Source organism: Plasmodium brasilianum, chromosome 10 (assembly GCF_023973825.1).
Source record: "Plasmodium brasilianum strain Bolivian I chromosome 10, whole genome shotgun sequence".
Lineage (NCBI taxonomy): Eukaryota > Apicomplexa > Aconoidasida > Haemosporida > Plasmodiidae > Plasmodium > Plasmodium brasilianum.
This window is the reverse complement of record NC_090123.1, coordinates 2,042,340-2,059,079: the sequence shown is the minus strand read 5'-3', so window position 1 is coordinate 2,059,079 and position 16,740 is coordinate 2,042,340. Positions and strand designations below refer to the sequence as shown.

The 16,740-nt window shown below is 19.1% G+C and overlaps 3 protein-coding genes across 3 annotated transcripts; all 3 read right to left on the bottom strand.

Moving 5' to 3' along the window:
* Positions 1-1,609: 1,609 nt before the first annotated feature.
* Positions 1,610-2,488, bottom strand: MKS88_003470 (uncharacterized protein; the record flags this gene model as incomplete). Its single annotated transcript, XM_067216563.1, has 2 exons — positions 1,610-2,275; positions 2,402-2,488. The coding sequence occupies 2 exons, from the start codon at positions 2,486-2,488 to the stop codon at positions 1,610-1,612; spliced, it is 753 nt and encodes a 250-aa protein (XP_067073198.1).
* Positions 2,489-6,000: 3,512 nt separating this feature from the next.
* On the bottom strand, positions 6,001-7,044 carry MKS88_003469 (fam-l protein; the record flags this gene model as incomplete). The annotated part of the gene is made up of 2 exons (XM_067216562.1): positions 6,001-6,831; positions 6,958-7,044. 2 exons carry the CDS (start codon positions 7,042-7,044, stop codon positions 6,001-6,003), a joined length of 918 nt encoding a protein of 305 aa, XP_067073197.1.
* A 4,300-nt stretch (positions 7,045-11,344) lies between these two features.
* On the bottom strand, positions 11,345-13,922 carry MKS88_003468 (STP1 protein; the record flags this gene model as incomplete). Its single annotated transcript, XM_067216561.1, has 3 exons — positions 11,345-12,477; positions 12,743-13,784; positions 13,914-13,922. The coding sequence occupies 3 exons, from the start codon at positions 13,920-13,922 to the stop codon at positions 11,345-11,347; spliced, it is 2,184 nt and encodes a 727-aa protein (XP_067073196.1).
* Between the last annotated feature and the right edge of the window lie 2,818 nt (positions 13,923-16,740).

Genomic DNA, 16,740 nt, shown 5'->3' with positions numbered 1-16,740 from the left:
TTAAGCAAGGGAAATGTTTGGCGTTTTTCTCAGATGAGGAAGAACAAAAAATTTAGAACATTATAATACATTATTAATAATAATATGTAAACGATAAGTATATATATATTACGTTAAATTTTTAATATTTGCTAATAATTAAGTTATTCATTTGTGTAATAATTTCATTATATATCTTATTTTGAATTTTCTTCATGAATTGTAAATATTTAAAGAAATAATATAAAAAATAATATTAAAACTTTAATTATAAGTATTATAAATAAACTGAACTCTTTGTGATTAGACTTTTATATAGACTCAAATATAGTTTAAAATATTGAAATAACATATGCAAAATGTACAATAATATTATGGAAACATTATGTTCACCAAATTCTGTACACAGCTGTGGCTGAAATTATACTTTTTTGTTAGAAATAAAAGCCCTTAATTTTGTGAAAAAAAAAAGATGATAGTTCTTATTAAATAACAGAGATTTTTCTTATTGATTATGTATATTTTTCAGATCAATATTAAATGACAACCGTGCGAAATTTAAAATTTGTATCAATTATTAAAAAAAAAAGAATTGAAATTATAAAAAAAAATGTTATATGATAGATAAATAAATATTATATATTTAAAAAAAAAAAAAAGATGGTATATCAAAAATTAATCTATTAATATCTAAATATGTTTAACTCATTGGTATATTCTTTTAATTACACAAAAAATAAACAAAATGTTAGTCTTATTTACACAATAGATTTCAGTATAATGTATATTTAGGTAATTACTACAAAATCAAATTAATTGTATTATGAAGTAGAATAATAAAATTATGAAATTTTTTAATTCTTTATTTAATTGTAATTATTTATAATCCATAATTTAGTAATTAGTTATAAATAATCCATAATTAAAAACGTATGTTTCCTTATTATAAACTTTTAATTTCATATTTGTATGATCAAAAAAAACTGTCCGTATATAATATTTTTAGAATAAATATATTTAGTTTCTTATATCTCATAAAAATTATATTTAAAATTACTACGAAGTAGAATTTTTCAATAAGAAAAAGATATATATGTATATTCATATAGTGTAATAATTTCGTATCCTTTGATTATACATAAAATAAGAAACATTGATTTTAAATTTAACATAAATGGAACATTTACAAAAATAAATAAAAAAGTAATAAATATACAATAGAATAATATATAAACGAAAAAATAAAATTCCTTAGGACAAATTTAAATCATCAGAGTTATAAAAATACTATGTTAAGTGTGCTATTTTATATTAATTATATAACACATATATTTTTAATAGACAAATATTTATATATATAAATATACATAATAACATATAATATTTTGAATTCCACGCAAATATTACGATAAAATATAAATTAAAATCTCTATATCCCTTAAATAAAGAAGTAAAATGAAAAATATAATCTTTTTTGTTATATATTAAAAAAAACAGTTAAGAAGACATTCCTTTACCATATTACTGTAATTACAATTATGTTTATTAAATATATCATTATTGATATAACATTTATTATTTCATACTATGATTTTTTTTACAGAATGACATATATTCCTAATTATTTATTTTACCCATAAATTAACTTAATTTTATTATATTTTTCATTATTTTTAAAAATTTTTGTCATAGCTATTATTAGTATGATAGATAATATAATAACATTCACAGCAAAGGTTAATATATAAGTATAGGATGCTATTTCTTTATTACTTTCTATTATAGAAGCTGCTTCTAGTAATTTCTTAATCTTTTCCCCTACAGTATTCAGATGCCCTAATCCTAGTAATATGGGATATCCTATTCCTAACAGTAGTAATATAAAAATTATAATAACTGCAAATCCGTAATCTCTGAACCCTATTTTTTTTAATGATATATCACGAATTCTTCTATTTTTTTCAAGAAAGTTATCGTAATCTTTTTTTTTAATCCATTTTTTTTGAAAATGGAAATGCTTTCCATCAAACATCCCTTTATTATAATCTACAATTTCTGTAAAATATTGCGCATTATTTAATGAGCTTCTCTTTAATTGTTGATTTTTTTTTTTGACTACTTTTTCATCATTTAATATATCTCTTCGTTCGTTTGCTCCTTTATTTGAAAATCTTTCTCCTAAACAAATATTGTTTGAATTTTTATCTTGTTTATATTTAGATAGTGATCGATAAAATCTTGTATCTAATTTTCTACCAAGATAAAAGTTATCATCTACGGATTTACTAATTATACTCTAAAAGAATAATGTAAATATTTGCTATATAATAGTAAACAAAATTTAGTGTTAAAAACGAAATTAATAAAAGTAAAATATAAAAAATAACAATAATACAAAAATATATAAATAATTTTGTCATACCACATCATTGTTTAAGTGGAAAATCAAATTTAAAAATAGAAATACAGAAAGTTTAATAAATTTAATTAAATTAATTCTTTTTTCCATTATGTAGTCTTATAATTTTATAAAATATTAAGAAGCTAACAATTATATATTATATTTTTAATTATAATTAACACAATATTTATGTAAAAATTTAATTTTTTTATTTTGTAAAAATATAATAAAATGTATATAATTATTGTATAAAGTATCACATATAAAAAATTAAATAACAGTAAAAATATATTACATAATTTTTATCATAACTTTATATAAAAAAAACTCACTTTAATTAAAATTAAATAATAATATTAATTGATTCATAAATATTTAAAATATATAATTTGTTCATTTAATATAGTACATTCATTAAATAATTTTTATTTATTTTTTTTCAGAATTAATTAGGAAATAAATAAACGTTTTCTTATTATTTGTAAATATTGAGATTATCTTCTGTACAGAATTTAGAGAACATATATATAAAAGATCCCTCTATAGATTAATATAACAATTACTAATTTAAGTATACTTTTATATTAAAGTTTCTAATTTTATAAATATCATCTATTTGGAAAACTATTTATTTATAATAATATGTTTATTATTATAATATCAGAAGTAATAAAAAAATAAAACATATTATGTTATGCTAATTATAATACATCCACTAATTCCTCCGTAGTGACAAGCAATCATTCATTTTGCATAATTTTTTTAATAATTCCTATTTATATGGTACTACCTAATTTATAAATACACATGTATTCTATTATATAATAATGAATACTTTTTATTTTAGCTTAACATATTAGAGTTATTATATTTTTTGAAGTTTAATTTATGCTATTATATCAAAATGAAAATTCATTATATTTATCTACTTAATTTATTAACTATTTTTTTTAATTAATTACTTATATTTAGAATAAATATTGACATATTTTTAAAAAGAGTATATTAGAGTTAAAATTGTAGTAGATATACAATATACATTTACATTATTTTCATATTATTTCATATGAATACATTAACATATAATAACAATGTATATATAGTGTATAATATATACATGGATAATAAGAAAGAATAACAATGTAATTTACTAAAATTTATTATTTGACAATTTTTCTGTTGTTATTTTTAGAAAGCACAAGTTATTATATATTTTTTCCTTAAAAAATATATTATGTCAGAATCACATTTTAAAGGTTCAATAAAATAAATGGATATAAATACATAAAAAAATATATTTTATTATAAAAATTTTTAAAGAAAATATATCAAACATTAATATTTATATTCTGTAACCAAAGGAATTAAAATTATAAATATATTATACTCACAAAATATAAATTTAAACATTTGAAATGCATCACTATTTAATTATTCTCTTAAAAATCATTACTTTTCCTTGAGAACAATTAAAAAATTAAAAAGCAATATAAATATTACTAAAATTAACATTATTATATATTTAACATTTTACAGTATTTATTCATTCATCTTTCCACTTAGAAAGACACTTATGTAGTTATTTTTGCTTGATACTATGATTTTTCCTTTTAATATTTTCATTCATAACTGATATTCCCATATATAATAAAAAACATCCATTTTTAAAATTCATAATAATCCATATATATATTATAAAATTAATTTTGAAAAATACGCTCGTATAGTAATGTAATTATTATGAACAATTACTTATAAAAACTCTTTTCTGTTTCAGAAATATTCATAATTTATAAAAATTTTTTAAGTTTTGTTTCTTAAAATATTGTATATTTTTTAAACTATTTATATTTTTACTAAAATAAGAAATGATATACAAATAGTTTAGTTCTCTTAAAATATATTTGTTTTTTTCATTCTTTAACAGGAAAATCATATATGAATTGCTCTCTTATATATATATTCGTATTAAAGAAATATTGTTATTTTATTCACCCGTAGATACAATATTATAATCGGAAAAGCTATCGTCTAAACATATTTTTTATACAAATTTATTGTATTTTTAGTTTATAAGATTCTCAAACCTATAATCATTTGGAATAATTATTATTTTATCATTTAATATTATTGTCTAATATGTATTTAAAATATTTTTACATTTACAACACATATTCTATGACTTTTTTTTATTTTTTAACTTTAAAAACTCTTTATTATTTTTAATATCAAATTATTACACTTATTTATTTAAAACTTCTGCAAAAATATAAAAAATTTTTTAATAGAATTAATTAACACCCATGTAATCGAAAATAAAAGTAATGTAATTACAAATCACTTACAAAAAATAATTATATGTTTTTAATTTAATTTTATTTAAATAATGAGCATTATTAATATAAATTAATTAGTGTTTTTCAATATAACCTACCTATATTTTCATACATCTATAAAATAATATTAACTAATTATATAATATATTAATAAACATAAAAAAACGAGGAAATATAACTAAAAAAATATTAGTAAATTATTATATGAACGTAGAAAACTTATATATTTTTTCATTGCCCCTAATAATAATATATCTTTTTCGATAGATATGAATGTATTTGAAATTTTTTGATTATGAAAAAAAAAATGTATATATTCATGTTATATAATCATATTTTTACTACGTTTAATTTATGAACTTAAACTATTAATATTGTAAAAAATATAAAATATATATTCTATATTTATAAAATTTCAATATAATATGTATAGAATTAATTTTTGAGATATAGAATTAACACTAAAATTAATCACAATAATAAAGTAATAAATGACGGTAATTCTACCTTTAAATGTACATATTTAGAATTACAAAGTTATTAACCTATTTTAAGTACCTGCAATTTAGTAATGATATCTTATTATATATTTATATTTTATATCACTCCAAAAAAAATATAAAAGTCCTTTCAATAAGTTTTACCAGGAAATAATTCAATAATATATTTCTCATAAAACTTATTTTCCATAATAAATAGAAAGGTCTTTTTTATATAATATATTTATATATATATCCATGTACGCCAATAAAACAAAATGCATTTAATTTTATATAACTGAAGACAAAAAAAAGATACATATTTTCCAATTTAAATCTTATCAAACTTTTTTCAAAATAAGTCAACAATTATCTATTTTAGACTAGATAAAATTAAAAAAATATAAAATAGTATTATTTATAGTTAAAATTCAAATTAACACTAGTCAGAAATAAAATTATACAAATTTCCCTACAATATATTAATTATAACTCACAAGTATATATTTTTCATTGGAATCTATAGAAATAAAAAATATATATACATAAAGACAAAATAAAAAATTAAGTTAAAATTATGAATTAAACTACAAAGTGAAAAATATTAAAATACTCAAATACAAAAAAAACATAAGAACATCTTTTTTTCAATGATGTGTATCAATGATATCAGGTACATGTGCGTACATTCATAAAATATAAGCAGCTATGATTGTACACATACAAATATCATTTAATATATTATATATATTAGTTCAAATTGAAGTTTTCATTACATACAGAAAGATATTTTCTATTATTCATTTTATCTTTTCCTGAACTTAATTTTTTCATATTTTTTAACTTTTTTATGATAATAAACAATTCTTGATATAAGTATGATTCCTAGTAAGGAAACAGGTACAAAATATATAAGGAAACCAAAAAAACCTGTTACACAGTAGTTTGCTTTAATATTATTTTTTGTTTTTATAACAGAATTTGTGAACCAGCTTAAAGGTGATTTCGTCAACCACATATGCAAAATTGCTAGAGCGGGAGAAGTGTCATTTGTAAAGATTTTTGAAAGATTATTAACATCTTTAAGATATGTATATTGTTGAAGTTGACTAGCACCTACGGCAGGTGAAATAAGAATTATTAATTTAAACAAACCATGTGTAAGCCCACATTCACAAAAATTATCTAATATGAACGATATCGCTAATACAAAAAGCAGTAATATTGGTAAGGCTACTCGTAATCCGCATTTTTTAATCATTATTTTTTTGTAAATCTTATCACTAATTGTTTTGTTGTTTTTGAGAAAATCTATATAATCAAGTTCTTTGAAGATTTTTTTTTCTAAATGGGAATATTTTTTAGTTTCAAATATACAAGATTTATTTTTCATATCTTTTTGATGTCTTCTTTTATTTCCTTGTGAACTCCCATTTAATTGTTCAATTATTTCCGAGGAATATTTTTCATTATTAAACATATCATTTATATTGTTTACTCGATTTCGTATCTCTTTTTTTAAATACACAATACTTGAATCCTTATCTTGCTTATATATTGCCAGTAAACGGTAATTTTTTGCGTATAACCTTCTATGTTGGTTGTAGCATTCAACCAATGATTTACTTTGCCTACTCTGAAAAAATAGAAAAAAATTATTTTTTAATCAAATGAATAAATTCTCAGTAAAACAAAACACTAACAATAATAAAAATAGAAAAAAATAAATAATATATATACACTTAAAAGACATTATTATAACCATATAAATGTAAGAATGACATATCCAAGTTAAAAATATAAATGTAGGAATTTTATTATATATTAAAGACTTAAATTTTTGTTCCATAATATAAGTATTTAATACGCTAATAAACGAAGAAATGATATAATTAACAATAAGATAATTTTAATGATATAGAACCCTATTATTATTTATTTAATTTTTTTTTTTTTTTTTGATAAAATTATTAAAAATAATGTATAATTACAATTTGTTTTACAATGAGAAAGGGAAATATAACTTCAAAAATATAATCTAAAATTGTTATGTTAATATTATTTATAAAAATGTAACATTATAAAATATACTATAAATATAATTCATCAATAAATATTCAGTGTATATAAGTTATTTATTAAATACAGTAAATTAATTAAATAATAATTTTTTTAATTTACAAAATAAAATAAAAAATTATATATATGTTTTCATAATATGACCAAGTATGGAATATATAGAAAATATAGAATGTAGAGAGCATACATAATACGTTATTCTGTATATTAAGTATAACTCATTTAATTGATGTATCCTTATTAATTTGTATATCTTTTTATTTTATATATCAAGGAAAAACTGGTTATTCCCATAATATTATTAATAAATTTAATAATACAATAATAAATGAAGAAAACAACATTTATTACAACTTTTCTTTTTATTCTCTTCGTCGTATATTTGTTAATTCTTTTATAATAATACACTTTATATTATGATTTATAATGTATTTATAACATCAAATTTATAGTATATGAACTACTAGAAAAGTATATATTTGGAAGATATATAAGAACTGATCATTTACTTCCTTAATATAAATATTGAAGGTTATAGTATTTAATTAAATATTATTTATACTATTATGTCTATAAGAAATGTTTATAAATTCATCGACCTTTTTTATATTACCTTTTTCTTTTTTAATGTTATATACATATTTATAAGAAATATAATAAAAAATTATTAAATATTTATAGAGAAATTTTGTACAAGGTATATTACATAAAAACATTATAGTTAATATAATTTAGTTATTTAATTAATTCGATAGCAAAGTCAATATAATTTTTTTTTATCAATATATGTTTCACATATAATTAATTTTTTAAAAATGTTCTTAGCACAAAAAATTACATAACATAAAAAGTAATCGTATAAATTTTTAAAACTCTAAATAAAAATAATCTTTCAAGAATTCTTAAATCGATAATCTTCTATTAATAATTTAAACTTTAAAAAAGAATTATATACTAATGTATTCATAATTTCATACTCGCACAAAAAAAAAATATCTACTGAAAATATCTTTATATCAAATAAGTTATAAAACATATATTTCACATAATAGTTTTTTTATAAATATGACTTGCTATATTTACTTTTACATAAAAAATACATATAAACACGAGAACAGATATGTTTTTGATTTTAATATACGAAGAACAACGTAATATAATGAAAATTAAACTAATGTATTAAATATGTTTTTAAATGTTCATTCAAGTGATCACATAGAACAATAAAAAAAAAAAAATTATATAATTTTTAAAAATATTAATTAATTCACTAGGTTAGAGAAGTTATATTAAGTCTAATTTTATAAATTAATTTAAACGATCTCATACTTATCACAATGTAAATAGACATGATACATATTGTACGTATAAATTTTTCTTATAAAGTAAATATTTATATTATGAATATTGAGAAATATCAATTTTACTTTTATATGCTTAGAAAAATATATATTTATATACAATTCATAAGAGTATTAAATTACCCCAGAAAATGATTCATTATTATAATAGAACTAATGTATATACATGCAAAATGTTAAAACTATTTAATATATTTTTTTCTACTTTTATGTATCCATATATATTTATATTATATTCAGTGCTCATAAGAAAAAATTTATAATTATGAAACGATTGCTCTTGCTAAGAATATAATTCCATTAAGTATAAAGAAAAACTTCATTAGATGCATGAAGAATATTATTTATAAAAACAATATATGAAATGCAAATTGGATATAACTAATTTTCTCAAACACCAACTATGTATTTTATAAAATTTACAAGTACATAAATAGTCATTAAACTACAAAATAAAGTAACTAAGTTCATTGTAGTTGTACCTCTATCGTTAGAGTAAAATATTGTTCTTCGTAATTTATTCCTTAACAAACAATAAATTTACTAAAGGATTAAGAAATAAAAAATGCAACAAAAATATTATAAACAAAAGTATTCTTACAAGGTAAGTAATAAAGAGATATCCATACATGCTAAATATTCTATACTTTTTTTCTGAGTAATATTGGTATATTTCCGATATTAATATATAGAATTAAATCCTCTATATAATTATTTTTCAAAAACAAAAATATATTTATCACCTCAAATGACTAACATATAATAAACACTCATTTCTTGATTAATTTATTTTCCGTAAAATTTGAATTATGTTTGACATTACACTAATCTTTTCATCAATAAGTCGATTCAATATAATCACTTTCATTTTCAGAATCATCTTATCCAATTTTAAATAATATATCTTTAATTATATATTATTTGTTCTTTCTCATTTTCTGATAATAATATATCGGTTGTTGAATTTAAGGTTCCATCTTCACAGTTCTAGTTAACAAAATATTTATCTAGGATACGATTAATGAAAAAAATATATTTTTATTATTTATAATATTATAAATGTACATTTAATGGAAATTTTCTTATAATACATTTAATTTAAGATATCAAAAATTATAAGTTAAATTCTCAGCTATGTTATCATTAGGCCATGCAATATAAATTAGAACATCCCTAAATAAAAAATATAATTCTGATTTTTTACTATAATAAAAGATTACATTTTTTCTTTCATATTAGTATTGTTTAATTTTACAATATTTTTAATTAAGAAAAATAATAACTGTTTATCTACAAGATAGCGATATAAATTTATATGTATTTGCATTGTCCTTTTATACTTAAAAACCCATAAAGATATATAAATAGAATATAAATATAAAGTATAAAAAATCATATATAATTTTAAATATATTTTTGTAAACATTTTCAACAAATTTATATAAAAAGCAATAAAAAAAAAAATAATTTTTTGTAAATCCAATAATATTCCTAAACGTTCCAAAAAAAAAAAGAATATATATATATATATATATTAACATTCGAACAGAACAATTCTAAATTTTTATAATCAATAATTTCCATAATAAAATTAAAATAAAATGACTTCTTTAGTTCATAGGGATTTTATTTCAGAATTAGTATAAATATAATATATGCTGTGAAAATTGGTGCATTAGCTTATACAATGTATATAGTTATTAATTTGTTGCTTATCATCCAAAAAATGATCTTTCGGCTATATATAGTTTATACCCTCTAAAAATTACGTTATAATTAAAAAATATAAATATTTGTACTACATACAACAGTATTGATAGGAATGAAAGAAAAAAAAAATAAAATAACACAAATTTTTTATATGACACATGTTTTATTAAAATGTGACATGAACCTACGACATGAAAAAAATTTATACAGTAAAAATATAAAATTTATATTCTAGGATTCAATTAACGTACAAACGTTTTTATTTTAAAACGTATTATCCAATTTAACAGTTTTATATAATTGTACCATCTTATTTTAATTGACATATTATTGTTTTTATATAATATAAAATAATGCATTCTTTTTATTATTTCTAAAGTGAAATTTATGAAAATTTAAGAATTAACAAATAATGTAATATATATATACTAAAAAAAATTTTTTATATAAGATCCTGATATACGCATTAATATCAATTTCATGGGAACCGGGCACCGACAATTTTACTATATACTTATCTAAAATATAGATAATAAAATAAATACAATTTAATAATATATGTAAAAAATTTAATATATCCAAATATTTCAATAAAAAAAAACTATTATTAAGCAATCAAAAAAAAAAAAACATTGCTTAAAACTTTTTAAATAAATATGCTATTATATAACTTATAAAAATTACTATTTGTTTTATATACACATTAAAATATTGCTATTTTTATTGAATCATGTGTAACTATAACTTTTGTAGAAATATTCTAATAAGAATATAAACAATTATATAATCTTGGAATATCTTTTAAATAAAAACGTTTGAATCTTCATATACTATGCCTGTTTTTCTATTTTACATAACACATTTCTTTGCATTCTACTTTTTCTTTCTTCCTTAGATTATAACAAAATTTAAGAAATTTATTTCATAGATATCGTACAACTTCTCCTGATTATTATTCAAATATATTTTGAATTTGTCTTTATTAATATATAGTATGTATTATTCTACCACTTGATAGCATTCGTCTATGTTATTATCACTATCTAAGGAATTTATGTATGCATCATTTTCTCTTATCCATTCTTTCAATTCTTCTCTGAAACAGTCTTCTCCTTCATAAGCATAATTTTTATTATTTTTTATATTCCCTAAAACATCTCCGTTAATATCAATTAAATTTTCCTCAATTTCTGGTTTAATATCTAAGTTTTTTCCTGTTATACATTCATTTATAGAATTATCGAAATGTGATTCCATATTTTCTATATACTCCTCATTTTTACATTCCTCTAGTACAATCATAAATACTAGTATACACAGTTTTTCTAATAATTTTGTTTTAAAGTATTTATATAATACTTCATAATTTTCTTTGTTTTCCAATTCTTCTTTATTCATAAATAATATATCATCCTTTCTTCCTTCATTTTCATATGTATCTATCATATTATATATTTCCTCTCTCAATTTTTCAAACAAGTCCTCTTCCAAATATTTTTCTACAATAGTACCCTTCCTTGATACCCAACGTCTCCATATATCTTTTTTTCTTTCTAAAAATGGATCTTTTTCATTTTCATTTGAAAGATATTTTCTTAATTTTTCACTATTTTTTATGTATGATTTTTCTTCTTTCCAATCATTTTTCAGATTGTTAAACCAATCCTTTTTTCTCAATTTTTCCAAAAACATTTTATGTCTTTCCACCCATTTACTCCATAGACTTTTTTGTTTTTCAATTTCATTGGTACTTTTAATATTATCCATTACTACTGCATCATCTTTTAAGTTAGTGTAGGTTCTATTTTCTTTTTTTGTTAATACTTCTTGGCATATTGCTAAAAATTCTCCTTTGTTATATTCCCATTCTTTATTTCTGCATTCTTCCAGTATTTCCATATGTACTTCTATAATAGTTATGGATCTGTCCTTTTTTCCGTATGATACATTTTCATTTTTGTTCATATTATGTTCTTGTATTTTTATTTTTTTAATTATTTCTTCTTCTTCATTTATTGGGTGCTCCAAATGACTTTGTCTTAAAAATTTACTTCTTTTATAATAGGAAGGTACTAATATTCTCAGAAATTTAACTTCTCTTCTTTTTATCTTTTTTTTTTTTTTAAACAACCCTGTTAAAAAATACTACAATTTTAGCAAAATGTATTTATAAAACAAATTATTTTAGTAAGGAAATCTTTATAATATTTTTAATGTTTTACATTTATTTTACTTTAATAATAAAAGAAAATAATATAATAATTAGAAGGCTTATTAAAAGAGGCGGTATATGCGTCATACGAGTACTTCCATTGTCACCTGTAATTAAACCTTATATATATGTATTTTATATTGTAGTTATTTCAAAAATATAAAAATAACAAGCATTAGTGCTACCAGGCTTTTTAAGGATGCCAGATGTTACAGAAGGTAAGTTAGGAATTGATAGTGCAGCAGGTTTAAAAGTAGTTGCATGGACATCAGTTAGGGGTTTTTCTTGAGGTGAAATTACATTTCCTTTAACTGTTGTTTCAGAATTTCCTGGAATTTGTAACAGTCTTTTCTGTTCATATTGTGCGTTTTTTCCACTATTAGTTTCAGTATCTTTATGGGGACCTTCATGTAAGGATTCTTTTTCACGTTGTACTTGATCTGAATGAGAAGTACACGTTTCTTGTGGCATTTGATCATTTCTTTCAGATGGAACTCCAGCTTCCATAGATTGCCCATCTTCTCCAGCTGAACTCATAATTTGTTCTTTTGGAGCTCCTTTTGGTTTTACTACAGGAGCTTCCTCTTTTTCCTCAGATACAGGTTCAGCATTAACAGCTGCTTCCCTGTATGAGCAATTAGGAATTTCTTCAAATGTATCAGATTTAAGCAAGTCGCTCAATGTTTTTTTATCCTTTAATTTTGTAAATTCCTTATTAGAATTGTCTAAAATAAAGACTTGTTTTTCTTCAAATTCTTTCTGCATAGATATAATCCATTCATTATATTCCTCACATGAACGTTTACATTTATTATCATTAATGCAATTATTTGAAATTTCTTTTTTTTCTTTTAAGTGTTTTATTTTTTTTAATTCTTTTTCTTTTTTTTCAAAGAAATCCTCTGCCTTATATGTTAATTCTAAAAGATCTCTATCGTTCTTCTCAAAAATAACAGGACAGATGCCATATTTAGTTTTCTTTTTGAAGAAAAAATGCTTTACCCATGTTTTAAGTGCTGCTTCCCAATTTTCTTGTTTAAACCTAGGTGGATTTTTATACTTTTTTTCAATTACATATTCAGCAAAACGTAAGCATTTTTCTCTAAATTCATTTTTACGTCTTATAGACTTTAATTTAGGAGTTTCCTTTTTAATATATTCTATAATTTCCTTAAATTGTGGATTACTAAAATATTCGAAAACCCCATAACCTTGTCCACTGAAATTCTAAAATTAAAAGAATAATTAGGAATTATTTTTTCATCAAATTTTATATTATTTAAAATATGACGGTTTTTTTTATTAATAAACAGTTTATATCTAAATTTAGGTATATTAAGGAAGAATATATTTTACCCATTTCATAATGACAATTCGTTGCTATTTTAGTTCGTTGTAAATAATAAGAAGAAAGAAAAATATGAAATTATATCTTTTTATTTATCAATATAGTAATTTTAAAATCATTATTATTTAAGAGAAAAAAGAAATTAATAAACTACAGAAGTGTTCATATTAGAACTAGAAATTAATTGAATACATTATTATTTCCTTTATAATCTTCTTATCTCATTTTACATTAAAAGAATTTATCACAATAGTAGATGCATCCTATTCCTTTTTTGATATCAAAACAAAGATGAGTATATATTTTTTTATAAAATTAATATTTCCTCTTATAAAAAAAAATCTCATTAGCTAAATATAAAAAATTACATATAAGTAACAATAATAAGCAATACAAGAATTCTTGTATAAAATTATCAATAAAATATGTATTATATCCTTTATTTTTTAGTTATAAATTTTATATGTATAATTATTTTTTACCTGTATTAATGTAAATGACACTTTTTAAACTTTTACGTGAAAAATAACATATAATCTCTAAGAAAAATAGTCATAAGTACTTATAGTATGTTTCTTTTTATTCTTCTTTGTTATTTATTTTTGATGTATTCCATTATAATGTTATAACTTTATAAATAGTTTTTTATATTTAATTCCTTTTATCCCTTGGTGAGAATTAATAATATATAAATTACACTAAATTTTTGCTATAGTTAATGCAAATACATGGGATTAATATGTACGAACTTGTCTAATCATTCTATATATGTGAATTACATAAAGTTCATTACTCATGGTAAACATTATGAAATTTAATATTTTTAAATTAGTATAAATTATTATATATAAGCGTTCTACTGGATATATATGTTGCCACATTTGTATACGAATGATTCCATTAGGACTAAATTTCAATTAGTAAAATGGACATTAACGTATATTTATTAATAAAAATACGTTTAACAACTTATTCAAAATATGAAAAATTATTAGATTATACTTATAAAGAAAATAATCATACAATATGGTTAAAAAAAAAAAGATTTTGTTAGAACATTACAATAAAAAATAAAATTATTATAATTTCATGTAAATGCAATATTATATGAAATTAAACAAAAATGTTGAACTTTCGTAATAATTTTTCTCTAATTATTAATATAAATGTTCAAATAAATAGATTAAAATTTGTTATTTATTTTTTCAATTTTTAATGCATTTGATAACTGTATGAATATATCTCTTTAACACTGTCAGTAAATATTATTTACTATAAAAAATAAAAATATTCATATATTATTTTACAATATTTTTAAGACATTAATTGGAAAAAGAAATTATAGAACAATTTAAACATATTATATATATTACATGTTATTCCACTATAATGTAAATTTATATCTAATTTTAACACTTCAATTGTATTGGGTAAATAAAAGATTAAAAAATATTGAAAAAATTATATAAAAAAATATATATTAATAAATAATTAATTTTTTAATAATTTTTTCATGTAAACAGTTAAATTTATTATAGTTAAGTTTATTCATTCTATTTAAGATTTAATGAAATAAAGCATTTTTAACTTTTCACTTTATAAATATACAATTTTTTGTTCCTTCAAAAACACAATCTTTTTATTTTAATCTCTTACGATATATGCAATTTTTTTTTTTGGAATATGTTGTTTAATAACCGTATACATTGGAATATATATAAATATAATGTTATTGTATTATAGGATATTATATATTTAAGTTGTAATTGAATACAATAGATAACAAACTTAAAATTGTATTTGAACATGTACAAACATAAAAAATTATATGTTTTTCCCAAAATAAATTTAGATTATGAAAACAAATAAGTAAAATTTGCTTTCAAAAATTTATATAACCAAATTTTTTCTTTTTAAAGGTATTTTTTATTATTTTGCTTTTATAAATGATTACAATTATTTTATCGTATCGAAATTTATACTTTGCATTTCATTAAAATTAATGATAAATTAATAAAAATTCAAACGTATTATTGTATATTCTATTTTTTCATGGCATTATGAATATATTATTTATTTAAAAAATAATATTTAACATTAAAATAGATTTGTTTGTCATTTAAACATTTCACATCAAACACATAATCAGTATTACAATATATATTAAGCAGCACAATTTCTAGCTACAAATATACTAAAAAACAATCCTATATAATATTTTTCGATTACTTCATATAACACAATATAATTTTCTCATATTTAATTTGTATAAATGAAAAATTTAAGTAACTTTCATATATATTATTTTAAAAAAATACACTTAAGTATTAAAATTTTATAGTTCATATTATTTCCCTCTGCAATCTGTCATTATAAATATATTCCAATAGATCAAGCAGTATTAAAGCATAATATAGTAGAAAATTATAACATAAAAATTTATTTTACCTTAAATATTTTTTAATTTTACGTTTTATTTTTTAGAAATACAAGTAAATATAGAGTCTACTAACACTATACAAGAAATTTGTCTATATGTTTGATTTTAATAAAAATTCAATAAATTATATCCCCATTATCTTAATATAAAATATTAATAGTATTGTTAATATTCAATTAAAATTTTTTAATGACATTGGAATACATATTTTTGTTCTCTATAAATCTTTTTAATATAAAATTATATTTTATAGTATTTGTATTTCAAATTTTGGATTACAGACGTTATGATATTTTTGACAAATATATAACTATAGTACAAAAAACATAATTTATATATTAATTCTGCATTACAATATATTATATACTCTATCTATTACAAACTTTTAGTTAATT